The sequence below is a fragment of the Bombus pascuorum genome, chromosome 13 (genome assembly GCF_905332965.1).
Source record: "Bombus pascuorum chromosome 13, iyBomPasc1.1, whole genome shotgun sequence".
Taxonomy (NCBI): Eukaryota; Metazoa; Arthropoda; class Insecta; order Hymenoptera; family Apidae; genus Bombus; species Bombus pascuorum.
Genome location: NC_083500.1, coordinates 5,516,689 through 5,534,165, shown reverse-complemented (window position 1 = coordinate 5,534,165; position 17,477 = coordinate 5,516,689). Strand labels below are relative to the sequence as shown.

At 35.6% G+C, this 17,477-nt stretch overlaps 1 protein-coding gene across 10 annotated transcripts in view; it reads right to left on the bottom strand.

The window, feature by feature from the left end:
• Nucleotides 1-17,477, bottom strand: part of LOC132913779 (glutamate-gated chloride channel) — a 39,983-nt gene that overhangs the window by 5,282 nt on the left and 17,224 nt on the right. For 5 of the 10 annotated variants that reach the window (XM_060972330.1, XM_060972331.1, XM_060972333.1 and 2 more), the window contains 7 exons: nt 3,852-3,921; nt 3,604-3,757; nt 3,442-3,524; nt 2,853-2,987; nt 2,590-2,742; nt 1,397-1,677; nt 459-494 (listed from right to left, as the gene is read on the bottom strand). In XM_060972330.1, the coding sequence (XP_060828313.1) occupies nt 459-494; nt 1,397-1,677; nt 2,590-2,742; nt 2,853-2,987; nt 3,442-3,524; nt 3,604-3,757; nt 3,852-3,921 (912 nt within the window). Of the gene's footprint in view, nt 1-458; nt 495-1,396; nt 1,678-2,589; nt 2,743-2,852; nt 2,988-3,441; nt 3,525-3,603; nt 3,758-3,851; nt 3,922-14,299; nt 14,368-17,477 lie in introns of all 10 variants that reach the window. The other 5 variants (XM_060972332.1, XM_060972339.1, XM_060972335.1 and 2 more) reach the window with 3 other exon arrangements.

The window sequence follows — 17,477 nt, the reverse complement described above, 5'->3', positions numbered from 1 at the left end:
TAAGTATCATGCAGTATGGTAATTCTGGTGGTGCCAAAAATGGTCTACACACACATCCAGCTTTGATCAACGATAATTGAAGAAGTTGGTTTGTATGGAAATGTTAGATACGTGTAAAATCGTAATAAGTTTATGCATATTCATTCTCGTTTGTTAAATAAACTACCATAGGACAAACGTCAGGTTTACATCCTCTTTCGTTTTTACGAGTGTAGAAAAGTATCTGTCTTGTAGAATGGATAAGAAATGGATAAGAAATACTATGAAATGTAGGATATCTTTACTATCTATAATAGCAGGCATTTGTTATAAAAATATAACGTTCATTACCAGTAAACTATAGCACATTATTATTATCTCTAGAATGATCAATTATTTACCAAATGTCGAAAGTCATATTACTGAATGTAAAAGTCAAGTTATAATATAAAGTACTAGACTTTAAAGGGATTATTTACCTGTAGAGAATGTTGAAGTGGTCCATCATATCCGGTCTAGCAGTTTATAATAATAAAAGTAAAATAATAGAATGAATGTACGTTATGATAGCTAGATTCAGAATTTTTTTTTTTTTCAATGTTATACGCTTCAGGCAACTATATTGTTAAGAAGAAAAAAAGAAAAGACAAAAAGAAAGATATCGATATCTTACGATTAACGCTCTATGCTTTATAAAATATCTTGCGAATAGCTAATAAAGTCTAGAATAATTACTAAAGGAACGAAAAGAAGCTTGAAACTGATGAGTTTCTCGGTTCTTCTAACGTTTCTCGATGATTTTCATATCATCGAAATAACCGAAAACTCAGTTTTTTTTATCACTGACCAAAGATGAATGTTGCCAGGAGATCTTTTTTTTCTCTTATTTTACGATTGCGCTATGCTATAGAAAATCTAAATTAGGGTTAGAGGTGGTGTTACAGCGAACTGGACGGAAATAAGAAAGAATCGAAAAAAAGGAGACCCAACGAAATTCCAATCCACAACAGTACGTACAATTATACAAAGATAGAGGTAGAAACAAAAATCGCATTTAAGAAATACTCTAGTCGAGAAGCCCGTCTTTAAATAATAAAAAAGCTATGGCAAAGACAATGACACAGTGTAGGACTCAATTATAAATTACCAATTATTTTCTTCTGGTTTAAAATCAAAATTTCAATTATATTACGAACGAATCAAGGTGTGTCGGTAATATAGGATTCTACATATTATACATCTACATATCATAAAGAAGGAAAAAGCAAGACACAAAACACTGAAGATACAATAAACAACATTATGCCTCGATTGAATAAACAAGAAAGGAAAAGGAAGGAAAAGAAAGATATGGCATAGAGAAGCGCTTAAGATTTAATCGAACATTAAACAGCTTTTAATATCGTTGCATACTGACCATAGCGAAATTTGACGAATTATCTGGTTCGACTTGATCAGAGGGTAAATCCATCGACGTGGATTGTTCGGTTTCAGACGGTGCATACTTTTTCTCTATGTTATCGCTGTGCATATCGCTCCGCGACGCGTAATTTACTAGGGCAAATTCGAGAAGAGCGCCGAATACGAAAGTCAAGCATACGCCTGTCCAAATATCGATAGCCTTTGTATAAGAGACCGGTGGCAGTGAGGCATTTATTCCTGACGTCTGCGTAGCCATCGTCAACAAGGTAGTAACACCTGGTTTTAACAATAATTCACGAAAGTTTATTTATAACAAAGCGAATTGATATTAAATCAACGACTCTAATTTAAGCCATTAAGGGCCAACATCGCGTTTTTGCGATTTTTTTCCATCAACTTAAATTATTGAATTCCATTTTTAGTACAGCATGGCTATGAAAGAGAATTTTAAATTTTACCGTGATCATTTCTTTCATCTGGACTTTCCGAGTTTGTGAAATATGAAGAAATTAAATGTAATTGTAACATTATGATAAATCATTGGTTGGTCCTTAATGAATTAATTAATGACTCTGTATAGTTACGAGCTATAAACAAGGAATATTTTCACTGCTAAATGGAATTAATTACACCATGGAAAGTTTCATTTTTACTTTTTCCTTTTTTTTTTTACTTTTTTTTTTACTTTTTTAAAGATACGTTTCTTTTACTCTGATGCCATTTATACTATGAACATCGGATGGTTTTCATATTTTTATTGCAAGTGAAGTACAGCGGATACAAAAAGTATTGGTACGCCGTTGTATTTATTATAACGCTTACATGGTAATTAATTAGGTCCAAGTGTATCAAGTTTCACATTGATACTATGGAAATAAAGTATAGAAGCTGATGAAAAAACGATTCATTGATGAAATGAGGATATTGCCTCATAATACTTTTTGCTAAGTACTAGTCACTATACTTCACCCTACAAGAACTACTTTTATTTATGAGTTCGCCACTATACAGAGTATCATAAAAGAAAAGTCTAAAAGTTTGTGAGCTAGGAAGAATAAAATATGAAAGAATAGTAAAATGAAAGAAAATGTAAAGATATCTTAAAATCTGTTAATATGGTATAAATAAAGTAGATGAATGTAGTAGTGGATGGATAAAATAAATTGCTGATTTCAATTGAAACGTTACCAAGTGAAACTCGAGCTGGTACAGCACTTTGATCGAGCCAGAACGATACCCAGGATACAATTACAAGCATACAGCAGGGGATGTAGATTTGAATAAGATAGTAACTGAATTCTCTTTTGAACAGCAAGTCAACTTTCAGGCAGCTGTATTCTCCTGCAAGTCGATCGAATATTTAATTAGACTTTATACGTATATTTTAGCAACCCATTTCTTGAATAACGGAGATGAAATAAGAAAGGAAAGAAGGAAGGTAATTTACTGACCGGTATTCGTCTTGCTATTACAATAATCGGTATAAAATTTCTCCAACGTGAACCGAGGCAGGTGTAGGTTTTTAACAACTTGGACAGGATCTCCCTCTTTCCACAGGAAAACCAAATCATCGGTTGTCCAACCATCTGCAAAACAAATATCGATTAGTCGACTTTCAATGAAATTTCTAACTATAAATTTTTGAACAAATTTGTAAAAGGGAAGAAAGAGAAATTCAGTGATTTACAGTGGCATGTAAACGTTTCTGAACAGGAAGATTTTCTACTTTATATTTCAAAATTTTATGGAATATTATCTATAATAATATTATAAATTGACTCAACCATATAACAATGTTTGTGTGTATTGTATCATCTTCTTTTACTTATACGTTTATATTCAATATTGAAGTGACTGCATAGTGTTAGATATTTTTAAGCTGCGTTTTTTATCTTCAAAATCTGGCGCAGTAGCAAAGTAGATGTCTGATGGTGTTTTGCTAGTTTCGTAATAATGTTAAAGCTTTATTCTGACTGGAAATTTTTGCATTTCACTGTAACTGGTAATATTAATTTTAATTGCTCAAAGTCTGGTACTCACAACTTGCCATACGCAACGAACAAACTTGTCGATCCAAGGGGTATAATTTTAAATTCATCGGACATGATAATGTTAGGGATATCCTGAAACATAAGAATATTTTCAGATTATAGGAAACAGCAAAGAGAAATTCATTTTTTAAATATATTAATTCTAATTTACCGTATACTGTATAGAACGGAACCATTGGGAAAGATACGAATGTACACATTCGGCATAATAATGTTGTGAAAATGTCCTTCTTTCTCGTTCGAAAAGAACAGATCTGGCATCCAAACGCGACTTGCATCCGTCAATGTCAAATATTTTAGACGACCTGCAATTTTATGACGAAACACATATGATGAGATTCTATAAAACTATGAGAACTATAAAATATATTGGTCAATAAAATCAATGATTCTTCATACCTTTAAAATCACCAAATCTTAATCGTTCATCCAGCCATTGTTCCCGGAATGTTAACTGTACAGAGTACTCCTGCAGAGAAAAGAAATGGGAATGATTTAATCGAGTGAACTCTTGCTCGCACCAAACTCAATAGCAAATATGTAATTTATGCTCGAAATGATCGTTTGGAATTTCTATAATGACGATACGGACGTATGGAAAGTTCGTTTGTAAATCGAAGTGACAAACGGAGCAGCTACAGAAATTTCAAAGCAGTCGTAGGAAGTAAGATACTTTGTATGTTAAAAGTTAATTGAAAATGTTGAACTAATATTGTGAATTAATTTTATTCGATTAGTACTTGGTTATATATTTCGAATTATTCCTTGGAACGTCAGCTTCGAAACTTCTACGCTCCTCCCTAATCGTGAAATCAATCTACGGAAAACAAACAGGGATGAGAAATCAATGGAATCGATACAGCGATAAAAAAACAAATTTTTGTACACAATTAATTAATTGGAAGAACAAACACATATGTAACGTAGAATTGTCATAATTCGACAGGAAAATAATTTTTATCTTTTCGTCGTGCAATATCGTCGAGTCTATGAGCAATTGCTTCGAATGCTTGACAATTGTTTTACTGACCTGGTTGACGTTGTGAAAAAAGCAAGTGAAATACTATGGTAATAGAGTGGCGAACCAAACTGAAATACTTTCCACTTTTAATTCCACAATTATCGTATCACATCTATTCGAAGTCGTCTTCGATCCATTTTTAAACAAAGTACTTGTAACTGGTGGATAATTTGTAATTTTTTTGGACAGATCATTTAAGAGAAAAGAAATAAGCTAAATCTTTCTAAATATGGAATTTGTCTGGCGCGTGAATAATGTTCACACATTTAGCATCGTTACATTGAAGACGAATAGAAACGGTCTGTGACTTGAAAGAAGAAACGAGAGAACAGTAAGCTGCATCAATAAACGTGAACGAGGTCAGTAATTGCGTAACATCAGCACTTTAAAGTCACCGACAGATCTTCTAAAAATGACATTTTCAAAGTAGCCATCGTTGAAACTTAACGAAACACGTACAAATGATACAGATAATCCGCTGGATACTAAAAGGTTCAAATATCCTTGCAGACTCGATCAGCTGCGGCAAATCCGATCGACTGCGGCAACGAATAAATATACAAATTACAAACTTATAAGGGAGAAAGGAACAAGATACGAAAAAAAATGGTGATAAAATGTCACTATATATATATATATAGAACAAAGGAATTAGAGACACCATTGTATCTCGAATAATTTCATCAACGATGTTTCGAACATCCTGCCTACTTTGTATCTCGTAAATCAGCCTAATCGAACGAAAGTATCGTGTTCTAAAATATTTCGTTCGACTCTCCCAACGCTCCGTGAAAAAGAAGAACAAAACAGTCAATTGGAAATTCGATTTTTCGTTACCACTGTGTCACTATGTCTCCTTGCGTGTCTTTTTAACGACACGTCCAACTTTAAAACTGTTCGTCTTTTCTTTCCAGGCCGGAAGCGTAAGGGCCCACGAAAGGCGTTCTCTCGCAGAGAAAGAACAGGGCGAAGAAGAAGAGGAAGCGAAAAAAGAGGCGGAACAAGAAAAAAGATTAACCCTGTACGGTTTTAGAGGTCGTTTCAACGGCAGAGAGCACTTCTGCTCCAACGACGAAAGGTCGTGGTAAATTTTCCTCTTTCTCCGCCCTCTCTTCCTCTCTGCTACACTTCTTCTTTTTTTGGCCACGGAGCGTTAAAGAATCAAGGCTGCGTGGATATCTTGCTGGAATGAAAAGTCTCGTCGCTGAGAAAAATGGGGTAAAAAGGGGGTTGGGCCAAAGGCGGTGGTGGACGAACAAACAATGATGTTCAAGTATAGTTGTATACATCGCGTTGAAGCAAATGTAAGAGGCATGCAACGAAGCAACATCGAAACTAACTACGTAACTACCAGTGGGTCCAGCTAGAAACAGAGAGTAACTACATATGCTATGTAATACATATACGTATATATATATATATATATATATATCTGTCTCTGTCTCGAAATTATTGATAGAATAGAGGAATATATATGTACGTATATATATAGACGTATATGTACGTGTTTGTATTATATGTACATTGCAAGTGAACAACGCATGCATCTTGGCTCACAGTTTAACTTTTTCCCGGCTGGACCTGTCCACGTCGACGGCGTCCTGTCTTTCTTTCCTATTTTTTTTTTTTTTTTAGTTTTGACTTTTTTTTGTTTGGAAAGGGAGTTACAGAAGACTTCCAAAATATTCTGTGTGGTTATTTTGGTCATTCCTCTTTTCTTTGGTTTTTACTTTGTTTCCCTCAATCGTTGGCAAGTTGAATACAAATTAAAACCTAGACGTGATCCTTTCTCGTTTACGATCCTGTTTCGTTCAATCTTTCTCTTCGTTCCTTTCTATCTCTTTTCATTTCTTTCTTTTTCTCTTTTTCTTTGTTTTCGTGTTGGTTTCGCTCGTTCGTTCAATATCTGGCAACTTCTTTTACCTTTCTCACTGGTTAATTCCTGGTTGCGAACACTTACCATTATTCCGCTAGTTTCTGAAAATTGAGCAACATGTCGCAAAGGAGGATCTACACAGCCTCCCGACGTTTGTATTTTCGCCTCGTATTTCTCTTTTATTTGATCGCTCGTGGCGTGATTACTTCAGCGCGTTTGCTCGAACCTCGGTATAGTGAGTCGCATGGTTTCTCTTATTTATTTTTTTTTTTTTATATACGTGTCGGTGAGTTGGGAAAACCCGTTCAAAATTGAGCGTAAAACACGCGCGAGCTCGCTGAAATTCCGCGACAAAAAATATTGGGCGCTGTGCGCAGTTGAAAAATAATCTTCTTTGTAAGTTACTTTTAAAGACAGTTTAGAATCGTTTTATTTCGGTGGAAAATCCGTTTACGCTCCATAAGCGCTCCATAAGGAAGTAATCGTCAAAAAATTAAAAAAACCGCGATTTTACTTATGGAACTCCTGTTGTTTAAATATTCATACTGTATCGTATACGCTATTAAAACAACCCATCTGAATTTGCCCACAAAAATCAAATTTCCTTAGCTCATTGAATAGATGATGATTAAAAAGAAATATTGATAACCAATAGTCAAGCGAAGAATTTGTGTATTTAACAAAATTTTAATTCAAATATGGACTGTTATTTTTTTTTTGTTTTTTATCATTTACTTATATTTATCTCTTTGCCTCTTAAAACACGTAAGTCGTAATCGCTCTTTGCAATGATTATCGTTGTAGCATGTATTCGTATGAAAGGTAAACGATACAATTCCTTGTTCACAGGCGATATTTAATTATTCAACATACTTTCGATCGATCTGACGTTGCAAAAGTAATACATCTCGACGGTTCATTCAGCCCATTCACTTTCACTTTCATGAATATATTACACGCAAGTAGTACGAGTCAGCTAATAGTGCGGCTCTGTCGTACGGATCGCAAATTTCAGCGTATCAAAAGTAGCACTTTTGTCGGTATTTTATTATCCTCGCATTTTCTTACCTTTAGGTATCAAAGTCTCAAGAACAGCTCGTTCTTTCTGAACCGATTAGAAATTATATAAAATTCAATTATCAGCCAATAATTTCTTATTCTTCTAAAGGTTCCTAATTCTTCTAAAGACGTGCTGCTTCTCAATTTCTTTTTGATATTAGACCATGATTTTAACCATAATTAATCGTTACTTTATAGCAAATTATATTCACTTTAATAAAGACGAATATTTGACGCTGCGAAACTGCCATTCACTCGATATCGATCTCTTAACGTAACGCAAAATTTTGCGACATTATGTAAACCCTATACTCATTAATCCTCAGTTGGAAAAACTGACATCGACGTCAGAGATGAAATGAAACTTTTATTGCGAACGAACCGTATCTTTGAATCGAAATTAAAGTTCGTTCGACAAGCGTATTGTACGACACAGACGCGAGCAATTAATATTGTTAACAAATATCAGCGAAATACAAAAGAAGAAAGATCGTTGTTTGCAGGTAGAAAATCGCATTTTTCAATGCTCGCTTCAAGCAAGTAGCGAATGCAACGATATCGCAAACGCCAATTTAACCCAATACACAGCGTGCTATCTTCGAACTCAATACCTTCCTATATCGTGATTTCGCTATCATAGGCTGGAAGACGTTTTTCGTAGCTGAATTAAATGATCGTATGCGTGACAGAGAAAATATTAAACTCAGAGAAAGAGTAAAGAAAGAGAAAAGAAAGAACGAATGAAAGAAGAAAAGAAATAATACGAAAAAAAGTAGATGAAATGAAGATGAAAGAATAAAAGGGAGAAGATCGTTCCATTGAAACGAACGGTACATACCATGTCGTCCTTCTAAACGTTTTCCTTTAAGGAAAACCATAGGAGATGTTGCTGCATGGAAAAAGTGATTTTTTTTTCTATACATAATCACAGTCAAGCCTTCTAGAGCGACGAGCTAAAAGCATATTTGCACGATTTTCCTTCGAATGCCCTTTTTTATCCCTTCTTTCTTTAAGAGAAACAACGATATAACTTGCTGGAGAAAATTCGCTTAAGCCCATTGAATAAAAGATTTTATTATCGTAAGCTTCATCACATCGTGCTCCTTGATTTGAGATAGGAATTTAATGCAAATTGAATATCTTCGAGGTCTGCTCCTAGTTCCAGTTTTTTCTTTATAGAAAATGGTTCCGATGAACGATGTCAATTATTATCGATGATCGATTCTTGTTTTTACCGATTGTGTTTTCGGATAAGTACGAAGTCAGTGAAATTATATTCGCAGCTTCTATTACTATACCGTTGACGATATTGCGGGATATACGTGCGAAGAATATTTCTCGAGGATTATCGACATCGCGCCAAACTAATCTTGAGAATATTATTATTCCCGAGGAAACGTATTTCGCAGATTATTCTCTGGACGATCTTAATTCTCCATCGGGAACCCTTCACGGGACATAACAGCTGCGTGGAAAATCTTTGAAATACATGTTCCACATAACGATAGAACGTAACAAATATATCAAAGTATCTTAGAAAAGGAGAATATTCAGCAAAATGGGTGTAGCTGAATTTCAAAATATCGATTCTTTAACATTTTTACATTCACCGTGTATTTCTCCGAGTGAACATTTTGAGAAAATGAGAAAATAAGAATAGACTTTCCACTTTCAACATTATTCGTTATCGATCGAATGATCCAAATTATGTTCCTCGGATGATGTAAAAGATGTATTGTACCATAAAATGTTACGATGTCTGATAAGAATGACTCGTTGAAGCATAGTACATGTCATAAGCGATAGAAGATTGATCAGCAGTGAACGTGTTAATCTTCTTCACGGTGGCCTTTGCACCGAGTCTTTCCTCCTTTGTTCAACGTTATCTTTCCTCGAGATCCCACAATATTTCGCGTCGATTATCGCGCAGATGCGCCACTTCGACGATTCTCAAGCGACAAGCTCGTGATTTTTGAACGGATATGAAGGTTGACCTATGAATGGCTGTTGAACTGATCGATGGCTCGATGAAGTTCGACTCGGCCGAGTTTTTTCCAGCGACGTTTTTCGCGAAATATCTTATGATCCGGTGATGAATGGACGACAACGATACAGACAGACAGAGAAAAAAAGATAGCTAAGAAAAGATAGATGAGTCGGACGTGAAGAGAGACCAATGGACTAGGACAAGGATGGGCTAGACTCTTGGAGTACGCAACCCTGTTCATTAATATTAGGACACTCGTGGAAAATGGGCCATAAATTTATAAAATTATCAGGGAGTCATAAAAACTTCTAATAATTAAAAATCTTGCGTTATAAATAATTAATATAGTCACAGTTATAAGAAAATTACGTGTACTATGACGTCTTCGAAATCATAGTACAATAAGCAGTGGTCCAGTGACGATTCTACATGAAAAAATAAGTCGAAGAAGAGAAATAACATTTTTTCGTTTAATGCTTCGTTTTCGAGAAAAGTGAGTTTGAAGATTCGTCGGGTAAGCGTGCGTTAATTGTAAGTTTCAAGATATCCGACGTTTCTTTTTGCTCGTGTACTGCTTGTACTATAATTTCGGAGACACTTCGTATAAATAACGTAATATATGTATAATATCGCATTGTGATAAAATGCCTGTTGATTCTGAATTTAAGAAATCTTCTTTTAATGCCTATTTTGGCTGGTAGACTAACCGCTCCTTTAAAAAGTAGTTAATAACGTGTGGGATAAGAAGATTGAAGTAGTATACCCTATATCTAATTTGGATTCCAAAAATAAAGATAGGACGATATTATTGAAATTTTCAAGAAGTAGGTTAGACTATCTAGGTCAATCTTCGAGACTAGAGAAGTACATACCTAAATCTTTATTTTGGAAGGCAAATTTCCGACGCTTGGTAATTTAAATATTCAAAAATTCTTAACCTATTCGTCGTCAGTATCTAGAAGAGCAAATTTGTTCAAACATTTAATGATAATTTCGAAGAAGTTACCGCATATACTTGTGCTTGAGTCTGACTGCATAATAATCGTCGTGCTAATTTGAATCGATCATGAAGTTTGGAACGAGACCAGCAGGTGTTCTAATATTTATGAGCTGGGATGTACATATACGTACATCACCGACAGAAAGTTTGGAAGCAGAGAATTGTTCTCAAAGCTGTACAAATTCCTTGAATTCATTTCAGTTTCTAATAAAATGTCAGAGTTATTCTCACGAGAACGGCTTACTTACAGAAGCAAAGAAAAGTTATGGAATCATGTACGAATTACTTCGAACTCGTCGTCATTCGATTATTTAGAAAACCACGTCGAAGGAATGTTGAGGGTTTCTAACATCTATAGAAAACGTTATTTGTCTTAAACAAAAAAAAAAAACACGTTATATTTAAAAAATCTCTTACGACGATACTTCCAAACTTTGTATCGACAGTGTACAATAGAACATGCAATCTTAGAATTAAAAAAAGAGGGAAAAAAAAAGAAACGATAGAGACAAGTATGCACGATTCGTGACGTAGTCAATCACAATAACTCGTTCCCATTTCAATAAATATGTACCGACAATGACGGTCGTGGCCGCTGAAATATCACCGTTCTATCATGCTCAGCGACGATTAGAGAAGCTGGAGGCCGGAAGATTGAATCAGTTTTTGAAAAAAAAAAAAAAAAAGAAAGAAAAAAGGAAAAAGACCACTCTAGGACTTGCATGATGAAGTCGATTTTTATCGTTTCGTTTCATCGTCACCTTTAGACTCAACCGCGCGTGTTTGCGATGTTTAAGGAGCAGTTTGCAGGCTGACAGATGTTATCGAAAGCTTCCTCTTCGGAGTCGAAAGTCATTAAATCTTTGCACGCCTCACGCCCGGCCTTACGTACAAAACAGTCGTGTAGGAGTTTAGTCCGCGTTTCGTATTTACAAGGCGTTAAAACGGATTAAATAACACGACTGTATTATTTGTCTGCGATCGACGTCGGAGCAGAATAGAAGAACGCGACGTTGTACAAATCTGAGAAACGTAGATAGTACGAATGTCGACAGTGGAATATGCGCAGGACATTCTTACGGGCTGATTTTGCGAATGATCGTCGAGCGAATGGGTGGAATAAAAATTGCGAGAAGAATATCGGCGAGGCAAACGAAATTTGCGTGCAACTAATTCATGGAACGGATAACATTTGCATATGTCCTTGAGAAGTGTTGACGAAGCGAATCTGCAAGCGTTCGTGAGAATAATATTCGCGAAGAGTATTTACGAGAATAATATGTGTAATATTCGCGAGTTGAATATTCGTGAACGATATTCGCGGGAATAATATTGGCGAACAAGCAACTCGTAATGAAATATGCAAATTTCGTTAGAAAGAGATACTTATAAAATACGAGTGTAAGTAAAACTCCCAAATATTTGTAAAGCGCGGTATGTTGAAAATCAAAAGTCATCGATTTCTCTGTGCATCGTCCAATTTCAACGCGCAATATGCTTTCATATATTTTCTTCTAGCAACGATGCAAGTACAGAGATAAGATAATAGTTAGAGACATAATAAAGAATATGCTAATGATATACAAGGTTATCGCGTGACCATTGGTTATCAGTTTAAGTTTTCTTAATTTTTCTTTCTTTCCCTCTTAACCGTGCTGCGTTCTTCGGATAATTTTATACCCGACCGTGTTCTTTATTCTTAATAAATTTCTCTTTGGCTCTATCCGCGGTAGAGTTTCTCTTGGAACATGACAAATATGTTTTTGCTTGTTCAAATAAGAGCTAAAATGAAATAAAAATAGGATAAAAGCAAGAATCCAAGGATTGCAGCAAGGTTAAACTATTTCTTAAAATCCCTTAAAATCTCTTACGTTGCTTATCTCAATTTTGTCGGCCGTAAAACGTCGATGTAACCCGCAAATGCAGAAGCAATACACGGCAAAACAGTGTACAATACGTATATGTTACCGTAAAAGTCGGAATACGGAAAGATATTAGGATTTACCCCGGAAACCTAACACTTGCCGGTGTTCGGACATTTTTACGGTAACACGTACATCGCGAACATCACTAGAGCTGGAATAAAGACGATCGTTGGAAACCATCGCCACTGTTGTCTTCGTCGTCTAATCGAGCGCGATAGCCAAATGCAAATACGCTTTTCAATACTTTGAACTTGTTACCGGCGAGATATAAGACCGACGCTAGGGTTGAGAAATCGGATGGACAAAATGGCAGGTGCAGATGATGACGATTCCAAGTGTTCCGCAACGATTGCTCTGTCCAGGCTCTAGTAATCACGCAGCAAAAGGAGAAATTAAGACTGAAAAGAGAAACAGAAAAAGAAGAGAATATGGCGCGTAAAAGAGGAGTGATTAAAGGAGCCTCGACTTTTGACTTTCGACTTCGACTGCCTGCGTACGAAGGATCGTATTTTTCTTTTCTTTTTTTTTCGGTGAGAAGTGGACCAACCATTTTCGTAAACGTAACTTTCGAGATTTCATAGAGTCGATGTTTTTAGAGATGAAGGATGAAAAGAATAGAATGAAGGGTTTGGGAAGATGGAACTTTGATTGATAGAATTCGTCTTTAAGATAATACAGCCCATTGAACAATACGTAGCTTCGAGTGCAAGTCGATTTTCCAACTTTCCACGTATTGTGATAAAAATGTCTTTTACGTGATATGTTTCTATAGTAACATTTCGAAAGAAAATGTGGTTCTCCACGTAATCGATAAGGGTGTGTTTTACGTGGAAGAGGTTGGGTTGACGCAATGGTGGTGAACCTTAAAACGCAACTCCGCACACGCACGCTTAACTTGCATATTAGCCGAGCCGAATGATAACACTCCTGTTACTGAACAAATTCACTCAGGACACGTTTAGCAAGGGGAGTCACGGCAATCACCGATTCGAAGACACCAGACAATCCTCAACAGACATTCATCTGCAAGACCAAATATATCGTCCTTTCTGGGCCAATATTATCTCGACCGAATTGCATTTTGGATAGGAAAATTTAATTGACCAACTTATATAAAAAATAAAACTAAAATTCTCACGGAAAAGGGGAGTTAAGCGAAAAGAAGAAAGAGAAAAAGAGAGAGAGAAAAGAAAGATAGAACTCATATAGAAAAATATGATAGGAGAATGAGGGATGGGTCAGGATTGACACGATCGCTCGCACGCATGATCGAAAGGAATAATAAAGAAAAAACGTGGAACAAGAAAGCAATCCACGGGTCGAGTCTATATATTTTATGCATCGTCTCGTATATTTCTCATTATCCGTCGCGCCCCTTTTTTCTTCAGTTCTCTAGCAAAAAGATTCCAACAAGGCACAGACTTGGTTGCAACGACCAGCACAATCAAAAAATCGAACGTTCCGACAATCAAATATATATGTATATATACACGTATATATATATATATATGAATGTACGTATATATCGTATAGATAACTGAACCATATAACGTTCGTTATACGGATATAAACGTATATTCACACATGTATACATATGTATGAAATAGTAAATATATATATATATATATATTTACTATATATTCATATATATATATAGATATGTATATCAACATGACAGTCAACGACATCGAGAAAAATCAACGAGGTGCGACTGATAGCACACATCCAACTGTTAGCGCGGCTTATCCACCATGTATATATTTATATATGTATGTATTCTCGTTTGCGAAGCTGCCCCTCACATACGTATAAATATATACACACCACATGTAATACAAATACAAGTACAGACAAGTGCAAGTCTTACGGCATCATATACACGTGACGTTTAAATATTAATAGATATACACAATGTGTGGATATACAGATTGGTATATATAGGCCTTTTGTTTGAGATGATTGACTTAGATTGCACTCACCATGTTATAATCATCTATTTTGCTGATAGAGCGGAGAAAGATGTTGACCTTCACATTTGTCGGCCCATCTAATACGTCGACCGGAACAGAACAAAACAAATCGATTAATTAAAAAATCAGTTACCGTGGCACCGAAATTTACATGGATTTTTTATTTATTTATTTATTTGTTATTCTTTTCTTTAATTCTTTGGTTTTAGCTCTTTTCGCGCGTTACTCGGTCGCTTCTTTCCGGCATAATTTTTCTTCCTTTTTGTTTCACTTTCGAAACAGCTGTATATATGAATGAAGAAGGAAATGGTTGTCTTTTGGATCATGACTAGGAGGAACTTTTCGTTTCACGTCATTTTCTTTCGTTTTCAAAGGAAATTCTGAAATGGTTCGCTGTTCTCGGAATTTTGATCGATCTCGCTAAAAAGAGATAGAGCATTTCTTTTTTTTTTTGTTTTTCTCAGCTACTTTTCTACGTGATACTTGCTTGCCTGTAAATCGTCGTTCCTCCGATAATGTAGGACAGGCGGATGACTATGAGGTGTCATGGAGGTATGATTTATACGCATGAGAACATCCAAGCTAGCTAATGTTCCACGATGAAATGTTTCACGATGCGAGCCTCGGCAATTGAATTGCAAAGTAAACGAGCGGTCGGATTAGTTTATGCGACGATTCGGCGCCGTTCCGCGCCACTTGCTACGAATTATGGTGGCTTCCGTGTGTTCGATCTTCGAGATATCACAGCTTGACGAATGTTGCGAATTTTTAGCATCTTCCCAAGCTTCTTCTTTTTTCCTTTTTTTTTCTTTAAGCAATTTTTATATTTGTTTCATATAATAGTCGTTCGAATCTCGAATCTCAAGAAACTTATTAATAGATAAAGAGAGGCTAAAGAGCATGGAAAAATGATAAAAAATTCGCAAGCCACTAGTGTCCACTCTATATGAATGCTAATGGTTTCAATGGAATGATCGAGTGCACTTTGTTTTAGTTCGATCCCTCTTTTTAAATCGTTCACGCTTCTGTGCGAAAGAACGTTGACTCGTTTAGCGTAGTCACGTCAACGATGTGGATCCTTCTTGAAAAGGTGGTCCCACTTTAGACTACAATATGTGAATTAGTCAAGTTAGTATATCGTTTAAATCTTTCGAACATATTTCTTTCTCCTGTAATAGAAATAGCAACAATTAAAATGACGATTTCTTTTTTTTTTTTACAGCTATCGAATCTTACGCTAAGCATTAGAACGGTTTTCTTTTCGACGATATTTAATTAGATCAAGTGTTGTACAATTTATTTTTACCATTTACGTAGCGATTGAAAGGAGCACTTTGAACGTTTCGTAAAAAACGTGTTCAGCTTAAAGCTGAATCACGATGAAGGATGAAAACGTACGATTACGGTCACACATTTTAAGACGAGGAGATGCCTGATTAGATGCAACGATAATCAAATAGGTAGCGAGTGAGGCATCCCAAAATTTGACAAGACAACCTCTATAAAAATAATATCGTTGAAGCTACATTATTTTCTATGATAGCGAAGAAACAAAAATTACGTTGGAGCTTGTAAGCGTCGTAACTTCTCTCAGCGACGATACGCAACTTGTTCGAAAGAGGATTAAACGAGAGTCGAAGTCGAAACAAAAGGGGGAAAAGATCTCTTGACAATGGATGATGGACTGAACGTCTCGTGAAGGTATTCGAACGTGTAACTCGTGAGGAATGAGATGAACGATGATATCGTTTCGTTTTTTAAGCAGCTTCCAGACGGTGATAGCGAACGATTCTTGCCTCGTTTCTGTTTGCACGTTACACAGAGAAACGAAGGAGAACCATTGGAATCGTCGGAGATACCGTGTTTCTCGAAACCTGTTATTCCTTTTTCCCTTCGAGAAATCTCGATCGAATGCATCCTTTGAGGAAAAGGATCTACGAAGAAGGATAAATAGAAAAGCTCGCATACATGTGTATATATACATAGAATGTTTGTTAAGCGTCGTACAAATTGAAGAACAAAGGAAACACGAAAAACATACAGAAAAAGAGATAAGAAAATATAATAAGACAAAGTATCTTGAAAAATATTCGAAAATTATTCGATAGGCTAACGTTGAAGTTTCATCAAACTTCCAAAGACCTGCTTGTTCACGATGATGAACTCGTTATTGACAAAACGAAATCTCTGTCACGATTTCGTTTTATTAACTATAATTTCACGTAATTTCCCGTAGTTGTCGTTGTTTTTTGCATCGAACAACTTTGAAACTTTACAGACGCCATCACGCAGAAATCGATAGTTTTAATTAGAATTGTACCGAACGAACCGGTGATTTTCGACGGTTTCTCGTTTTTCAAATGATTGAAAATTGCACACATCTGTATAACATGCTGTGCATGCCCCGCCATCATTTAATCCCTTACTGCACTCTACTTTCTTCTTCTCTTTTAACTTTCTTTATTCTTTTCGTATTTTCTTCTTTTTTTTGCAAAATATTTTAAATATTAAACTCTAATTTACATTGAAGGACAGATCAACCGACGAACACACGCGTTCCTTGCTGCTACGTGGCTACTACCTCGAGCGAGGAAATCGAATATGTCTCCAGTGAACCGAAATTTAATAATTATTACCTTCTATCTCTGTAATATTAAACAAAAGTGGAATTACGAGAAAATTGCGTTGAAAGTTGATGAGAAATACGCGAAGCCACGGAATATGAAACGTTTGATAATTACGACTTCGGCATTAAACGTATTTACAGTATCGATTGGCGATTAAATAATTTCTTCTACGTGCGTTGAACGAGACACAGATATACTAATCGACTGAAAATAATAAACGAAGCTTCGTAAATGCTACAAAATTCGTAAGATGGATGGAAAAATCGTTTACCTGTGCTATTTTAAGGATAAGAAAAAAGGACAAAGAATTACTGCGTTTGTTAAATAGGTATATTAAAATACGAAAAAAAGAGAATAAATAAAAAGAGCTAGTCTTTCTACGCAGACAAATCGAGAGAAAGAACACATGCGAGAAATAAAAAAGGGAATGACTCACCAGTTGAACGGATCTCGCAGTTTGAAGGAAAAGTATTCAGCTCTACTGCTATAGCACGTAGAAGACGAAATTCAGAGCAAAAACTACAAAATATCTGTCGAAACAATGACGATTATTTTAAAGA